General features: G+C 39.3%; 1 protein-coding gene across 1 annotated transcript; it reads right to left on the bottom strand.

Annotated features, from left to right (window-relative positions):
• Positions 1-2735: 2735 nt before the first annotated feature.
• On the bottom strand, positions 2736-15910 carry LOC138962559 (PC3-like endoprotease variant B). The gene is made up of 12 exons (XM_070334414.1): positions 15720-15910; positions 13924-14111; positions 13325-13426; positions 12708-12905; positions 11972-12118; positions 11574-11656; positions 9930-10018; positions 9232-9404; positions 8041-8283; positions 7535-7635; positions 6766-6981; positions 2736-6212 (listed from the first exon to the last, which is right to left on the bottom strand). The coding sequence occupies exons 2-12, from the start codon at positions 14098-14100 to the stop codon at positions 5255-5257; spliced, it is 2487 nt and encodes an 828-aa protein (XP_070190515.1). The 5' UTR covers positions 14101-14111; positions 15720-15910; the 3' UTR covers positions 2736-5254.
• Between the last annotated feature and the right edge of the window lie 1479 nt (positions 15911-17389).

Raw genomic sequence — 17389 nt, 5'->3', positions numbered from 1 at the left:
TATGTGGACACAATAACATAAAATAACATAAAATGAATCAAGTGTCTTCACAAAAAGAGTATTGTCCAAACAATGAAAGTGAAGCATGCGTGACAAAAAAAGAAAAAAAAAGAAGACAAGTCGCGTAAGGCAAAAATACAACATTTAGTCAAGCTGTCGAACTCACAGAATGAAACTGAACGCAATGCAATTTTTCAGCAAGACCGTATACTCGTAGCATCATAAGTCCACCGCTCGTGGCAAAGGCAGTGAAATTGAGAAGAAGAGCGGGGTGGTAGTTGCGCTGAGAAGGATAGCACGCCTTTCTGTACCTCTCTTCGTTTTAACTTTCTGAGCGTGTTTTTAATCCAAACAAATCATATCTATATGTTTTTGGAATCAGGAACGGACAAGGAATAAGATGAAAGTGTTTTTAAATTGATTTCAAAAATTTAATTTTGATCATAATTTTTATATTTTTAATTTTCAGAGCTTGATTTTAATCCAAATATAACATATTTATATGTTTTTGGAATCAGAAAATGATGAAGAATCAGATGAACGTAAATTTGGATCGTTTTATAAAAAAAAAAATTTTTTCAGATTTTTAATGACCAAAGTCATAAATTAATTTTGAAGCCACCAAGCTGAAATGCAATACCGAAGTCCGGCCTTCGTCGAAGATTGCTTGGCCAAAATTTCAATCAATTTGATTGAAAAATGAGGGTGTGACAGTGCCGCCTCAACTTTTACAAAAAGCAGGATATGACGTCATCAAAGGTATTTATGGAAAAAAAAGAAAAAAACGTCCGGGGATATCATTCCCAGGCACTCTCATGTCAAATTTCATAAAGATCGGTCCAGTAGTTTGGTCTGAATCGGTCTACACTCGCACGCACAGACAGACACACACACACACACACACACACACACACACACACACACACATACACCACGACCCTCGTCTCGATTCCCCCTCTATGTTAAAACATTTAGTCAAAACTTGACTAAATGTAAAAAGTGACATAGAAAACAAACAGCAACTTTGAAATAAAAAAAAAATACTGTGTACAACTGTTGCATTCTCACTAATGAAAACAAATGAGAGAGGAAATTAAAAGGAAAACCCTATCTGATTATTCTTTCATCGAGTAATCCGCAAAATCAACCATTAAATGTAAATTATACAGGTTGTTTTTTTACAGGCAAGGTGGAGATATTAAACACAAAATGAGGATGAGGCTTATGTGTTATTACATGTACCTTGAAACTTCTAACAGTTTCCCTTTCTCGATTGTTTTGGGACTATGTTTAAAACAAATGTGTGTGTGTGTGTTTGTGCATGTATGTGTGTGTGTGTGTCTGTGTGTGTGTGTGTTGCAGCTTTTTTTCAAAGTGTCCTGTATTTTTACATTTAGTCAAGTTTTGACTAAATGTTTTAACATAGAGGGGGAATCGAGACGAGGGTCGTGGTGTATGTGTGTGTGTGTGTGTGTCTGTCTGTGTGTGTGTGTGTGTAGAGCGATTCAGACCAAACTACTGGACCAATCTTTATGAAATTAGACATGAGAGTTCCTGGGAATGATATCCCCGGACGTTTTTTTCTTTTTTTCGATAAATACTTTTGATGACGTCATATCCGGCTTTTTGTAAAAGTTGAGGCGGCACTGTCACAACCTCATTTTTCAATTGAATTGATTGAAATTTTGGCCAAGCAATCTTCGACGAAGGCCGGGGTTTGGTATTGCATTTCAGCTTGGTGGCTTAAAAACTAATGAGTGAGTTTGGTCATTAAAAATCGGAAACTTGTAATTAAAATTATTTTTTTATTAAACGATCCAAAAACAATTTCATCTTATTCTTCGTCATTTTCTGATTCCAAAAACATATACATATGTTATATTTGGATTAAAAACAAGCTCTGAAAATTAAAAATATACAAATTATGATCAAAATTAAATTTCCGAAATCGATTTAAAAATAATTTCATCTTATTCCTTGTCGGTTCCTGATTCAAAAAACATATATATATGATATGTTTGGATTAAAAACACGCTCAGAAAGTTAAAACGAAGAGAGGCACAGAAAAGCGTGCTATGCAGCACAGCGAAACCACTACCGCGCTAAACAGGCTCGTCACTTTCACTCCGTTTTGCACAAGCGGCATAAACTACAGTCATTGTAAAAAAATGCCGTGCATTCAGTTTCATTCTGTGAGTTCCACAGCTTGACTAAATGTAGTAATTTCGCCTTACGTGACTTGTTTCTTACTACGTTCACTGTTAGGTTCACATGCATGTGTCTCTCAATGGCAACGGGTAGAGACAGTGCAGTGTAAACCAAAGGAGGTAACTGTTCAGCGATCCACACAATCAAAAAGTCCTTGTTATCTTTATGGCTTTTTTCATATCTGCCTTTCAAACTGGAGTACAGCTAAGGCACTTGACCAAAGTTACAAGTTTTATTTTCCCACAGCCTTCAGTTTTTGTGTGTAAAACTATGAAAGATCAATGAAACGTAGTGACAGATTTGAGTGTGCCAATAAACTATGCAGTTTATCAAGACTATAGGAATGTATGAAGAGGATGGATTATATACAAACATGTGATGGTATTTTTGATTGTTTACTGCAATACTGGAGTTCAAACTACTCTCTCTCTCTCTCTCTCTCTCTCTCTCTCTCTCTCTCTCTCTCTCTCTCTCTCTCTCTCTCTCTCTCTCTCTCTCTCACACAATCTTGTTTACTTTGCAAAGGCAACCATTCCCTGCGTAGTTTATTAGTAAATAACAAGATTCAGACAGTGAAAGTGAAAAACATATCATTCCTCCAAACACATGTACATGTACAACATTGTATCTACACTGGATTTTGTACCATAAACAGAAGGGAAAGAAAATCACGACTTATTGCCTTTTCACATGGACAAAATGCTAATACATACATACATGCATCTGTTTTTAATGTTATTAGAATTGTGAACAATATATATGCATACAGGCATGTGCAAAATTGGAGAGAAAAAAGAGTCAATAACGTAACACTGAATTAAAGTAAGTCTGAACAAGTAATTGTCAGCTGCAATTATTATGCATAAAGTGTAAATTACATCAGTCAACAAGAAAAAAAATAAGAAAAAAATATATCAATTGTGTTTTAACAACGGAAGCCCATATCATTGAATAAGATAAAAGAATGTTGCTTCTGAAATTGCATGGAGCAAAACCAACCAAATGCAGAGTAAATAGGAGGCTAACAGTTTCTTAACAACTTCTTCAGCATTTTTACAAATAAGCTTGCATTAAAAAAAACTAACAATCAGAAATATTACCTCACCTCTCATAAATATCACAGTAAAAAGAATGCTGTGCCAATCACAAACAGATTGCACAATATTAATACAAAGAATGTTTACCTTTAACAGATAACTGGACCCTTTCAACAATAACCAATGGAATGTAATAAAAAAAACAATGCACAAAAAAACCTTTTCGCCATCAAGAAAGAAGTGAAAGGGACAGTATTCTTCTTCTGCGTTCATTATCTGAAACTCCCATGTACAGTCGTGTTTTTAACACGAGTGGGTTTTTATGTGTATGACCATTTTTACCCCGCTGTTAAGGCAGCCATACGCCGCTTTCGGGGGAAAACTTACTGGGTATTTTTATGTTTCTATAAACCACTGACATCTGATTACAGAGGATTTTTTCTGAGTGCAGTTGGTCTTTCTTGTTCTTGCATGTACACACAAAGGGGGATAAGGCACAAGCAGGTCTGCACATAAGTGAGATCAGGAAAATCTCCAGCCTTAACCCTCCAGGCGCGTCCGGGATTTAAACACGCAACCTGTATGGGAGGCTGGCATCTTATCCATAAGGCATTGTGCCAGTCAAAGGGACAGTATTATTTGCATGTGAAAAAGATAGGATTAGTATGTGAAAATGCTGTTGAAATACACGTTATCAATTTTTTCTCTCCCTTTTTTGTCTCTCTAAAACATAAGCGGATTAGCCATGCATTTCATTGAAAACAGATGATCAGACATAACATTTAAAAAAAATTAAATAAATGCAAACATGCACTATGAAACAGACAGAATCCCATTGTTAATATACATTAAGATGCAACCACCAGTCCGTGTTCTTGAGTACTGTGAAAGACCTTTTTCATATATACCATTTTTTAAATTTTTATTCAATGTACGATTCAAGTCACCATGCAACTTTTTTATGACAAGAGTTAAACACTAAGGTAAGCAATAAATTAACAATAAATAATTTTTAAAAAGCCAAAACAACTACAACAACAACAAGAAGGGCAAAGCCCATACGACTCACATGCTTTACACATTTTTTCCTACCAAAATACATGTGACCTTGACCCAAGGTCAAGGTCATCCAAGGTCATGCAACACAAAGCTGTTAATTCAAGACATAGGAAGTACAATGGTGCTTATTGGCTCTTTCTACCATGAGATATGGTCACTTTTAGTGGTTCACTACCTTATTTTGGTCACATTTCATAAGGGTCAAAGTGACCTTGACCTTGATCATATGTGACCAAATGTGTCTCATGATGAAAGCATAACATGTGCCCCACATAATTTTTAAGTTTGAAACAGTTATCTTCCATAGTTCAGGGTCAAGGTCACTTCAAAATATGTATACAATCCAACTTTGAAGAGCTCCTGTGACCTTGACCTTGAAGCAAGGTAAACCAAACTGGTATCAAAAGATGGGGCTTACTTTGCCCTATATATCATATATAGGTGAAGTATTGAATCTCAAAAACTTCAGAGAAAATGGGAAAAATGTGAAAAATAGCTGTTTTTTAGGCAACATTTATGGCCCCTGCGACCTTGACCTTGAAGCAAGGTCAAGATGCTATGTATGTTTTTTGGGGCCTTGTCATCATACACCATCTTGCCAAATTTGGTACTGATAGACTGAATAGTGTCCAAGAAATATCCAACGTTAAAGTTTTCCGGACGGACGGACGGACGACTCGGGTGAGTACATAGACTCACTTTTGCTTCGCATGTGAGTCAAAAACCACCTCAACAAACATACAAAGAAGAAAACGATTAAACATCAGTTATCACCTTCTTTCTTTTGTATCATGATATTTCAGATTAGACTTCACAAACCATAAATACCGATGTTCTGGGACAAAAATACTTGCTACCGTTTTTCATTTCACAAAAATAATGCAGATTTTAAAAGCTTTGAAATTGGTTGTTTAGCTCCTTTAGTTTATGAACATTATTGCCTTTAGTCTCTAAAACTTTTCCAGAACTTCGAGCAGATCAGTTAGGATTCTCTTCAGAGTTTTGCCATCTTTTCCCTCTTGTTTTTGACCAGGCATTTGAGATTCTACTTTCTGATCAGGAGGATTCTGAATTGTCTGCGGCTTTCTGCTTCTAGCAAGAAGATGCTCTATACTATGTAAAACATCTTCCAAGAGATTTTCATCTTTTTCCAGATCAAGGCTGCCAGAGTGGTGCCCTAAATTTCGTTGGGATTTCTTAGAAACAGCTGAAGGGTGCTGGTTATTAAGTATTCGTTTAACATGCTCATGGGTTTCTTCCTGTTTCAGTAAGTGATTCAGTCGGGCAGCAAGTTTGCTAAGATTGACCTCGGAGACATTGCTATCAACATTTGTACGTTTTTCGTTTTGACGCTTGACAGTGCTTGCTCGTTTAACCTGGACATTTCTGGCACTTTCAGTCTCATCTCGCTTCATCCTCTGAACAGCCACAGTTGATGGTTGGTACGCCTTTTTCGTTTCCTGTTTGGGTGAGAAGTCTCTTCCGTACCTTTTCCCAGCTGTGCCATACAGTATCAAACTCCAGTCTTCTAAAAATCCCTTGGTCTCAGGGCTGGAATTGTCAAGGGCAGTTTTCAGTTTAGACAGCTTGTTGCTGGAGTGAGATCCTGTCTGAGGCCTGTCGATGATTTCAAGCCGCCATTTTCCTGCCGGGGTTTCGTCCCATGAATGGACGGTCATGAAGGTAAACTCCCAGGCCCCCTGGTGTTCATCGTTAGGTCTTCCAGACAGGAGTTCAGAGCGTGTGCCTGATGGCGAGAGGAGAAAAATGTGGGTGTCGCCACGACGATGGGTGCTGAGCTTGATTCGAACCTGAACGTGTTCCAAACGCTGAATCCATTTGGTCGGGTCTTCCTTGCAGGCGTCAATGTAGATGGAGTCTGAGATGGTTCCACCAAATTCTATGGTTCTGTGGAAGGTAGGTCAATATATAGTAGCAAAGCTTTAATACAGTTTCTAAAGTGCCCATTATGGCCATTTAAGACAAAAACTGAAAAACTTTGCTTTAAAAAACCCAGTTGTAGTCAGATTGACAAGACAATAAACAAAGCTCAGAGAAATGCTCGAAGTCGTCTCTCAAAACTTTAACATTTATCCCAGAATTTGTACAAGCAGTTACAGACAATCCAGCACCCTCTTCTCCCAACGATTGTTTTTCCTTTTGCAATTTAAATGGCATATTTTCCCTCCTTAACAGACTCACATATAACATTTGCAATGTTAACAGGTTGTCAGGGATCGCATCAACTGGAAATACTTCTGTACTTAACCATGTCAAAATGTCGATTTAAATTTTTTTTTCATTATCTTTGCTGATTTGAATACTGTTTATCACCACAATAACAATGGCATTTGCACTAAGTATTCTTGCGTAGGTACAGACAACTATATATTACTACCAATACCAATAGCAATCACTGCACTTTTGGTAAGCGTGTTGTTTTGTAGACCGAACTACTTACTGCGGTTCACTGCGGTTATACAGGCAGACGTGCTGCTCGGGAACGTTCTTCCATTCCTGGGCAACCTGCACCATTTTGCCGCAGTCCATCAGGCCGAAGCCAAACTTGTGGCTGACGTGATGTCCACCGCCGTTGATTGTCCAACTTGCGTCAGCACTGGGAATCCTGGTCCCTCTTACCACCACATGTTGAACATCGCGCCATGTCAGAGAAGGGCTGGGTGGGGAGAAAAAAATCAAAATTAGATTTTTTGAAACAGCGGAAATGAGTCTCTCCTTGCGCCCCTGTGCGACCAGGCCTGGCCAGAGAGAAAAACTGTGGGGAACTAGCTGTTGAAAAACATGTGCCAAATTTGCCAGTTCATAACATCGGCAGGCCTCAGGCTATGAGTAACACAATCATCAAAAGCTGAAGAAGAAGAAACCAGGAAATAGTCAAAAGAGTGAAAAATATCAGGAGCATTTTGAACATTTTGGGTTGAATGACTTTCACAGTTTATGTTAACAGTTTATCCTTTGTACCATTAGGCTTTCTATTCATGTTCACAGACAATACTTTGATGTAAACCTGTATAAGTGGTACTGACATGTTTGCATCGTGGACATTTAAATATCCTAGCTTGCCCTAGCCTAGCAAGTTAGATCACAGGAATTTCTGTAATATAAACAAGCTTCAGTCACAAACAAAATTATAAGCATAGCTTTTTGTCGCAGGTGACCAAACTGTTCCCAATTAACGTAATATTTACAATAGTGCATCGGTCACTCACTTGGCTTGCAAAACATTGGCCAAACAGCCGGCTGCTAACGGTGCTGCACTTGAAGTTCCTTGGAAGTTTTCTATGCATCCACCTCCTACATCTGTTGTGATCTGAAAATCAAAAACATCAGCAGGCATGAGATCACAATTAATACAGTGGAACCCCTCTTGACCTCCAACCATCTGAGAAAATCACGTCTTTAAAAGGAGGGAGTCTTAAATTGGGGGTACATTTACAAAGTTATGAGCAAACCATCTGAAAAAGCAAGATTTTTAAAAAGAAGTTTTAAATTGGGGGGTCCTTCTTCTTCTTTCTTTTTGTCGTTTGCCAAAGTAATTGGGGGGTCCTAATATGGGAGTTCCATGGTAATGTAAAACAAACAAAAAGCCTAAACGCATGTTCTACCCATTTTTCCTGAATTTTAATGTGTTATTCAAATCCCTCCATTCTACAAGTCTACAAGCACATAATCATACATCTAAGATTTTACAGAGTCCAAGCATCTGACCACTGACCACTTTAAGCTTGATCTGTCCAGTATCAGCCTCCTGACCCTTGTACTCCTCTCCCCCGGTGGGGACCACGGCCAGAGTGGACGTGCAGTTCTCCATGTAGAATGGCTGCCGCCCCCAGTCCGTGATGGAACCGACCGACAGGGATTCTATGCTGGATGTGTAGCCGTCCGCGTTACAGTCGTCACCGTTCATGCCCCCGTTGCCTGTCGCCCAAACATAGATATTACCCAAGCCTCCTCTGCCCTGCAAAGTAGGTGGAGATTGTTACTGCAACCCTAAAACGTAGGAGCTATATTTAAGTGATCTGATAAACAAGTTGAAGTACACGCTCTAAATGCATCATGTGTAATAAAGTAAGTGAGAGTTTTACGGAACCATTCTCCTGGCACCTGAGAGCATAACAAGCATTGAAATGAACAAGCGACTTTGCCGCAGGAGGAGGATACAGAACAGATCAAGCTTAAAGTGGTCAAAGGATGAAATTCGCTTCATGACATGTTAGCTTAACCGTTTCTTACAAAATATGCTCATGCATCCAAAACATTATTCAATTTATATGACTAATACGTGTGCTCAGCAGACAATTAACCAAATAGTAAAAGAAATCCCAAACAGGTAGACTGCTAACATTTCAAAATCAAGTCTAGGAAACTCAAATACCAAAACTTCAGAATAAAAAAACCTGAATGGTATGTTATTGGAACATGCACTGTACTTCTAAGTCTTCTAAGTGGACAGACAGACAAATATGTATGCTATAAACAATGAACTTAGCTAATAAAATAGGCGGTTCTGGTGAGGTTATGCCCCTTCTTTCTTTCGGCTGGTAACAGGCGGAACTTCGCGGCAAGATCACACGAGAAAGGAAAAAAAAAGTGCATTGGTCCCAAATAGCATGTTGCTTTGGTAACAGTTCGTGTGTTAGTCGTGCATTTTATACGGTAAAAAGACAATGGTAACAGGCGGGACCTCGCGGCAAGATCACAGGAGTTGTCTCGCGTTATCACCCCAGAAGCGCTCATTGTTGCTGGGGAGACGCAAGCGAGGCATTTTTCCTACATTAATGATTATACACCCTTCCATAGTGACCATCTGTCGATAATGACCCCTTTTGGTCACTCCCTTAGGTGGCCGTTATAGACAGTTTTGATTGTAGTAAAGTCACCGGTGTAGACTCTTGTCTATTCTTACCTGCTGAACACCTTGTCTGAGAGCCTGGGAGGCAAAGTAGCTTGGAGCTTCCATGGTTTTGCCATCATCATTGGGACCCCAGCTGGCACTGTAGATGTCGACATACTCGCTGTTGAACACCAACGCCTCACCTTCCAGGGAATCCGTTATGGAACCATCCAGGATACGAACCCCTGTACACGTACAGACATGGCATATAATTTATGGCATAACATTTTAAACATCCAGTAGCATGCAAAAACAAAAATAAAAATACAGCAACTGAGTCAGAAATTACAAATCAATCTCAATGAAAACTCAGAACTACAAGATCAGTCTTGCATAGGTGAAGTCGAGTGACCTATACACATAGACTTGCTTAATAAGAGAGAGAATGTGTTTGGATATGTGTGAATAAAAATATGTACAAAATTACAGGTAGGTGTGCGTGCAAATTACATGTAGGCTTGTGTGTTTTTTCACACGTGCATACAAAACTGCTCCCCTGGTTGTGCTTGTGTACATATACATGTGTGCCCATGTGTGTGCGTGTACGTCCGAATGCTTATGCATGCATATCATGTAATGTTCAAAATGGGCCAACAGGTTTGACATCATAATTATATCTTCAGGAATCAAAGCTAGCATATGACATTCATGTCCCATACTTGGAAATATAACATCTCTTAATTTTGTTTCCACTGTCGGTCAAAACTCACCTCCAATTCTGGCATTGTAAGCCACCCCAACGCCGCAGACATCGTTGTTGGCAGCACCAGCTATTTCACCAGCACATCTTGTGCCATGACTGTGTAAGAATAAAATAAAAACGGATTAAAAATTGATTTATAGAGGAAGACGGGTCATTTGCTCATTTCAATAATTCTTATTCTCACAGGTGCCAGGAGACTTGTTCTGCAAAATTATCACTTACTGTTGATGTATTATTTAGAGCGCTGCATGACCTTCCTTTCTTTCTTAGAACATGACCGCAAATGTCCAGTCTTACAAACAGAATCTATGGGCATTGCTACAAATGCTGTACAGTGTGCCTGAGAACTGTTTTTCCCTTTTGTAATGCTTGAAAAATCAAGAGAAAATGACATGTACAATTGAGTCAGTTTACACACACACACACACACACGCATGCGTGCACGCAGGTACATACACATAGGCGCACTAAGGCCAACAAGAAGAGCTTGTAAAACTTACAAAATCTTTTCTCAAGATCCATGAATGCATAGGAAAGAAATCACATTACAAAGATGAATACCATGTATCAAATCTTTAGAAAATAAAACTAATATCTGATGAGGTCACAAATTACACTTTTTACAATAACAGAATTACTTATCACACAATTAAACATACTCTTTTTTTCTGTGAAAGCATGCTCAGCAAGAGCTGACAGTTCTTCATGGATTCTCTTATTTTTATCTACACATCTATTGTTTGGCACTATACTTTGTGTGTTGATATTGTTTTTGAATTTGCAGACTCAAGACATTCTAAAACTGCTCAACGTATCCTAGAGTGCTGTTCGGGTTAAACAGGGGAATCCACTTTGCATATCAAATAACTAATGAGAATGAAAATTGAAATTAAATTTTTTAAAAAGCTTTCTAATATTTGTAAGAAAAATCAACTCTAAATTTTCAGATCAGTCCAAAATTACATGAAATTACATATACTCATTCTCGCACTACACACACACACCATATCACACAAATATGCGTGCATGCATGCACACACACACACACACACTGACACACACACAGATAGGACTGGGTGGCCGAGTGGTAACGCACTTGCGCTCGGAATCGAGAGGTTGCGTGTTCGACCCTGGGTCGGGCCGCTATTTTCTCCCCCCTTTCCTAACCTAGATGGTGGGTTCAAGTGCTAGTCTTTTGGATGAGACGAAAAACCGAGGTCCCTTCGTGTACACTATATTGGGGTGTGCACGTTAAAGATACCATTATTGACAAAAGGGTCTTTCCTGGCAAAATTGTATAGGCATAGATAAAAATGTCCATCAAATACCCGTGTGACTTGGAATAAAGGCCGCAAAAGGTGAACATTCGCCTAACAGGCTTGAGGTTTGCTGGTCGATGTGAATGCGTGATATATTGTGTAAAAAATTCCATCTCACACGGCATAAAGCGCTTTGAACTTCGGATAAGGCGCTATATAAATAAAGAGAATAATAAAAAAATAATAATAAACACACACACACACACACACACACAAACACACACACAGCTATGCAGATTTCAGTGCAAACATATCTTCTTGCCAAGACCAGAGATATTTCCCTCCAGTACATTCAGTGTCTACTGTCTGGCGTCTGAAGGAAGATGACTCACCCGTTTCCTGGGTTGGTCATGTTGGGCATAGGATCATGCATCCTGTCGGATTTGTCGTTCAGGTCGCCACTGGCTCTGGGATCCTGCAGACATATTACAGTTCCGAACCTCTGTTTTAAGACCCTCTGTTAAAAGACTCCCTCTGCTATACAACCTTGTTTTCTCAGATGAACATGTCTTAATTAAGTTACCTCCCTTTAAATATTTCCTCTCTATTAAGATTCCTTGGATTTTCAGTCTCAAAAGAGAGGTACCACTGCTCTCTCTTTCTCTCACGCACACACACAACACACACACACACACCCCTCTCAAGCACGTACAGACACACACAAACACACACCCTCGCTCTCTCACGTACACACCCATCATCACCACCACCACCACCACCATCAACTTACATAGTTATCAGCCAGATCAGGGTGGTTGTGGTCCACCCCGTCGTCCAAAATGCAGACCACCACCCCCTCTCCACTGAATCCGTTGGCCCAGGCCACCTGTACGTTCATATCCAGGTATCGCTCTCCCCCACTTTGACCGTGGTTTTTCTGCGCACATTTTCAAGGCAAAATATTGAAGTCAAAACACAACAGCTAGAACACAAAATTGTTTTTGGAGATACACAAATGAAATGAATTATGTTTACCCTAAGCATATAAGTGCCCAGTACTCGAGGAATACTTTCTCCATATGAACATTTTTCCCTATTAGAAAGCATTTTTCAAACCAGTAAAGCGAAACCCCTCCCTAGCTTTATTCAGAGTTTCTCTTTGTAATTTCTGTTTATTTACCTCCATTTTTAAGATCCCTTCGTTTCAAAGTTGTTTTTCCCAGATTTGCTAAGGTCTTACAATGGGGGTTCCACTGTAAAAGCTTCCCCTCTAAACCATATCATGAGACTCATAGCTTTGGTATTACAGTGGTACCTGTGATGTGAGGCTCCTTTGATGAGAGGACACCTGCCAGTAAAGGACACTTAATTTCTGTTGTCCCTTTGTTAATTTGCCCAAATTGTATACATGTTATGACACACAACCTGCAATGTTGCAATTTTGCTAATCCCATGGGTGTCCTTTCATCACAGGTACCACTGTATTTGTGAAAACCACAGTGGACACAGAGCAAAATGTAACTCACCAAATACCACATATCTTTGTACAGTGGGTCGTTAAAGGTGACATCATCCTCAAAGTCTCGAGTCGACAGTTTGGACTGCTGTACGCGGTGATACACAGAGTTATCCTTGATCTCTCGTATGGGAAGTTCCAACTGTTTGTCGTAGATGATACGTCGCTTAACACGTTGGAGTTCCCTTTCCTGTTGTACATAGCGAACCTGCAAAATATGTGTGTAAAATCACACCACTTGCATCTAGATATTCCGTGAAGCAAAAGCTTCAAAATTCCCTTTTCACTTTATTCAAAATAAAGTCTTCTGCTAGACATGTACATAGTTTTCCTTCATAACAAAATATTCAGTCTGAATTTTAAATCTAATATCTCACCTCTTAACAAATGTTACTAACAAAAAATAATGATAAAAATCACACACACAGTTAACAAGCATCCAGACAGATACAACACTTCACTCAAATGTGTTAACAAACAAACAAAATTGTCAGTGGTTTTGCCACAGTCGGCACAGTGTTTCAACTTTCACAGTTCACAACCTTCATATTTGCTATCTCTACCTCCTTCCGTGTTTTTTTCTTCTTCTCTGTTTGTTAATTAGATAAAACACTATGATTTGCTCACCTTTGGGTGTAACTGGAGACGAGAGATGTGGAGCTCAGAGCTTCGTTTGGAGCGGTAGTTCACATCAGGATGTTTTAGTACGAACACACCAATGTTTGGCAGCTGCAATTGAAAGTCAAATAAAAATACTAAATCAAACAATTTGTTTTTAAAGCTATGCAGTTTCCTGTTGCAACAGAGACTATTTCATAAGAAGGAAACCCCCTTAGCCAAACATTAACTTTCAATTTTATTTTTTGAAATGCTGATCCTCAATTGAAATTTTACTGATTCTATTTTAATTTTGTTTTCCTGTTTGATGTACACGTCTGTGAATACCAGGTTTTCTGATGCAAAAACACAAAGTTTAATGCTTGTTGATTTGATCCCCCTCTATAATCTTGATTTGCATTTTCTTTAGTGCTACAGTAAAAACAACACTGTGTGTGTGTGTGTGTGTGTGTGTGTGTGTGTGTGTGTGTGTGTGCGTGCGTGTGTGCATGAGTGCGTGTGTGCAATTGTGCGTATATATACATACATCTGTGTGTGTTTGATTAGTCTTGCTTGTTTCATCAACTCTACCCTTGTAAATCAATATTTTTACAGTATACATTACTAACCTCTCGGTGAACCAGAAATCCCAGGTCAGAAGCCACAGTCTGTGCCTCCCGCAGTCCTCCATCCACCTGTACTGCAAAGCTGTTGAGGTAGTGATGGTCATCGTCAATGGCTTGGACTTTTGGAGTCCAGTCTGCCACTGACAACACCACCACCACCACCAGTACCACCAGCTTCATACTCTCTTTTCCTGTGAAGCAAACATGAAAAAAATAAATAAATAAAGACTGGATTAGAGTTAAATAATATTATGAGATAAAAGAATGATGTACGGTAGGTTGGTAGTTGTTTTTGTTGTTACATGTATCTTGTATTGTGCATGTTTCATTTCTGAGGGTATCGGGTGTCAACCATTCTATTGTCTGTGAACTTAACTTTTTTCTAGAATGATTAACAAAGTTATAGGTTCAGCACAAAATAATAGGATCAGCTTCATCCGATAATAATCATTACTAGGGGGAGTAACCAAAAATTGTAAATTGAGTTTAATTACAATCAAAAAAATATAAATTGACGTAATATCTATGATGTGCCAATGACAGTTACCTCAGATTCTGAAGCACATGTATAGAAAGCTGCCTACTTAAACCCTATTTGAAAGACTTCTACTATTGTATGTGACTTGCATTCAAACACTCCTGTCATATCATTTTAATCCGCAGTGAAACTGTAGGATCTCTATCAGGTTTCCACTTACGATAATAGTTTGTGTTCCCCCAACACAGTCTATAATTTATTTTGTCACTCTGTAATCAGTCATTACAAAAGATTCTTTTGAGATAAAATGAGTTAATAGGCCAATTAGTTAAACGCTTTGTACAAATGCTATTTCAGCAGCTAATGTTCCCAAAAGGAACCCATGATGGAAATTAGGCACATGCTTCATCAAGGGTAGGCTGGGGACACTTACTCTCACATACATTACCAGCACCTGAACACAGTATTAGTTGATTAGTTAGTTGTTGCTTTTTGGGTCCAGCGGACCATATAGGCCAAATCAGGACCCCGAACACAGTACTAGTTACTAAATGTATTAGTATAGGGCTATATATATATGCAAGTACATTAGGCCTAAAAAAAAAATAGGTGTGGTTACGGTAACCCGACCTACCCTAATTTTAGGGGCCGATCCTATAACTTTTTATTACATTTGTCAAAACAAAACAAAAAAACGAGTGCAAAAAACGCAATGAAAGCGAAAACGCCCGAGTCGCACACTTATTTCCCTGTCAAGTAGGTTTAATTTGTACACATTAGAAAAAAAAGTTAAAAAAAAAAAAAAGTGATTGCCTACCTACCTACCCTATTTTTTTTGGCTATGTTACCGTAACCACACCTATTTTTTTTTTTTGGCCTTACAAAGCTGCTGAGCATAATCACACACACACATACAGAGAGAGAGACTGACAGACAGACAGACAGAGACTGAGACAGAGACTGAGACTAAACTTTATTTATTTAAGGCTGGGCCTTATCTTACAGAGAGAGAGAGACTGAGAGAGACTGAGAGAGGTAGAGGTAAACACAAGTTTGTTAAGTGGTTCACCAAAAACGGACAACAAAACAAGGACACTGCGACTATATATACCTGCTATAAAACACACAGTTAATTAATCAACAAACCCGTATAATCACTGACTTCCCTCAGTCAAAGAGCACACATACTTAAAACAGCCGAGCATGCATGCAGTCGTACCCCAAATCTTGCTACCCAAGCTTCTAATCCGAGACATTTCGCAATGCCCCATCATAACACGTCGAGAAACACGCACCCATTATGCTATCATTGCAGACTTACCTTCAAAACGCTACTGCTATGTTCGTGGTATTGTCCAGTCCATGTTGACCAAGATTAGTGGCCACTGTATTGTGACCCTCCACAGTTGTATGATCAACTTATTCTTCAGTTTGGCCTTGCGACAGCGCGACCACGAAAAGTTTGTATTGCAAATCTTGGTGGCCGCGTGCGGCAGTGTGCGTGTTCGTGACCGCTAGCTGTAGCGATTTCGTTACAAATCCACCCGTGCCGCTATTCACGCTGTTATACTCATTGACCCACTTTTGCCATGGGCATTCATTGCTGCCGAAAGGTGTACCCGTTAAAGTTGTGCTCATATGGGCGATTTACAACCAACTTACTTTCAACCAACTTGCCATCGATTCAATCGTGTATGAAAGTCGGCTGAAAATCGCTGCCCGTAAGATTCTGTTCGTCTTTCAGTTCAAGTGTTTCTGGACACTTTTTAAAAACACATTTTTTTTAAAAGAGTTTTTAGTTAAGTGTACGTTTCACTGCTTCCAGGCAAACAAAAGAAAAAGAGAAAAAACTCTACTCATATGTATCGTCCAATTTATTTCGTGACTAATTCTGACTTTAATCAGCGTGTGTCTGTTTCAGTGTCTCATTGTTTGGTATCGCGGTACTGGATTGGTTCTGTTGTTTGTTTCAGTCCCCCCAACCGGACCACAACCTTTTCTTTCTTTTCTTTATTTGGTGTTTAACGTCGTTTTCAACCACGAAGGGTTACTAGTATCGCGACGGGGAAAGGGGGAAGATGGGATAGAGCCACTTGTCAATTGTTTCTTGTTCACAAAAGCACTAAACCTTCCTGGGAGAATGCAAGTTTCCAGTACAAAGGACTTAACATTTCTTACATACTGCTTGACTAAAATCTTTACAAAAATTGACTATACTCCATACAAGAAACACTTAACAAGGGTAAAAGGAGAAACAAAATCCGTTAGTCGCCTCTTACGACATGCTGGGGAGCATCGGGTAAATTCTCCCCCCTAGCCCGCGGGGGGAGGACCACAACCGATTGTATGGCAGGGAAGAGAGGCTCTTCATACCATCTTTTAATATTCACTTAGACTTACCAGTTCCAACTCTTACAAACTTCAAAACTGCGTCAGTGTTGGGTCAGTGACAGTTTTACACGTTCAGAGCTTTGGGTGGGAACAAAATGGCATTAACAAATTGCATGATGTGTCCGACATCAGCAACTAGAATATTCAGAATAAAGTGCAGTGAATAGCATTTTGTTGTAATCTCAGTAAGTAACGAAAACGCCTCACCGGACGGTATAGCCACCCCCCTCATGAAATATAATACGTGACGTCAGAGGCAAGACATACCCTACCCCTATTTAGCGCGAGGGGACAACTTGCTTGAAGTGGTCACATTTAGACTTGGGCACAGCCGCTGATAACTCAACTGCACACCTAAAGAAGCTGTCACACAGGTACTAATTAAAATCAATCGGGACAATTTCCAAAGCACGAAATCCTTCCCGTGAAACCTGTTCGGCTCTACATCTCAGATCTGGCCAAGGTTTTACATGGCGTGTGAGATCATCCCTCCACTTTAACACATAACAAAAATCATTTGTCGGTGCAAAGGGGAAATTTCTTTTTGGTAGATGAATTTCTTAAACGTCACTATAGTGGCACTCTGCGAAATTAATTCAT

Source organism: Littorina saxatilis, linkage group LG3, assembly GCF_037325665.1.
Source record: "Littorina saxatilis isolate snail1 linkage group LG3, US_GU_Lsax_2.0, whole genome shotgun sequence".
NCBI classification, from domain to species: Eukaryota; Metazoa; Mollusca; class Gastropoda; order Littorinimorpha; family Littorinidae; genus Littorina; species Littorina saxatilis.
This window is presented reverse-complemented; position numbering and strand designations above follow the sequence as displayed.

What these genes read in the sequence shown, in the direction of transcription:
- LOC138962559 (XM_070334414.1), bottom strand. Translation starts at nt 14,100, where the DNA reads ATGAAGCTGGTGGTACTGGTGGTGGTGGTGGTGTTGTCAGTGGCAGAC. An exon ending in GTCTCCAGTTACACCCAAAG is followed by an intron (nt 12,906 to 13,324) that starts GTGAGCAAATCA and finishes CATATTTTGCAG; the next exon opens with GTTCGCTATGTACAACAGGA. An exon ending in CTGATCTGGCTGATAACTAT is followed by an intron (nt 11,657 to 11,971) that starts GTAAGTTGATGG and finishes ATATGTCTGCAG; the next exon opens with GATCCCAGAGCCAGTGGCGA.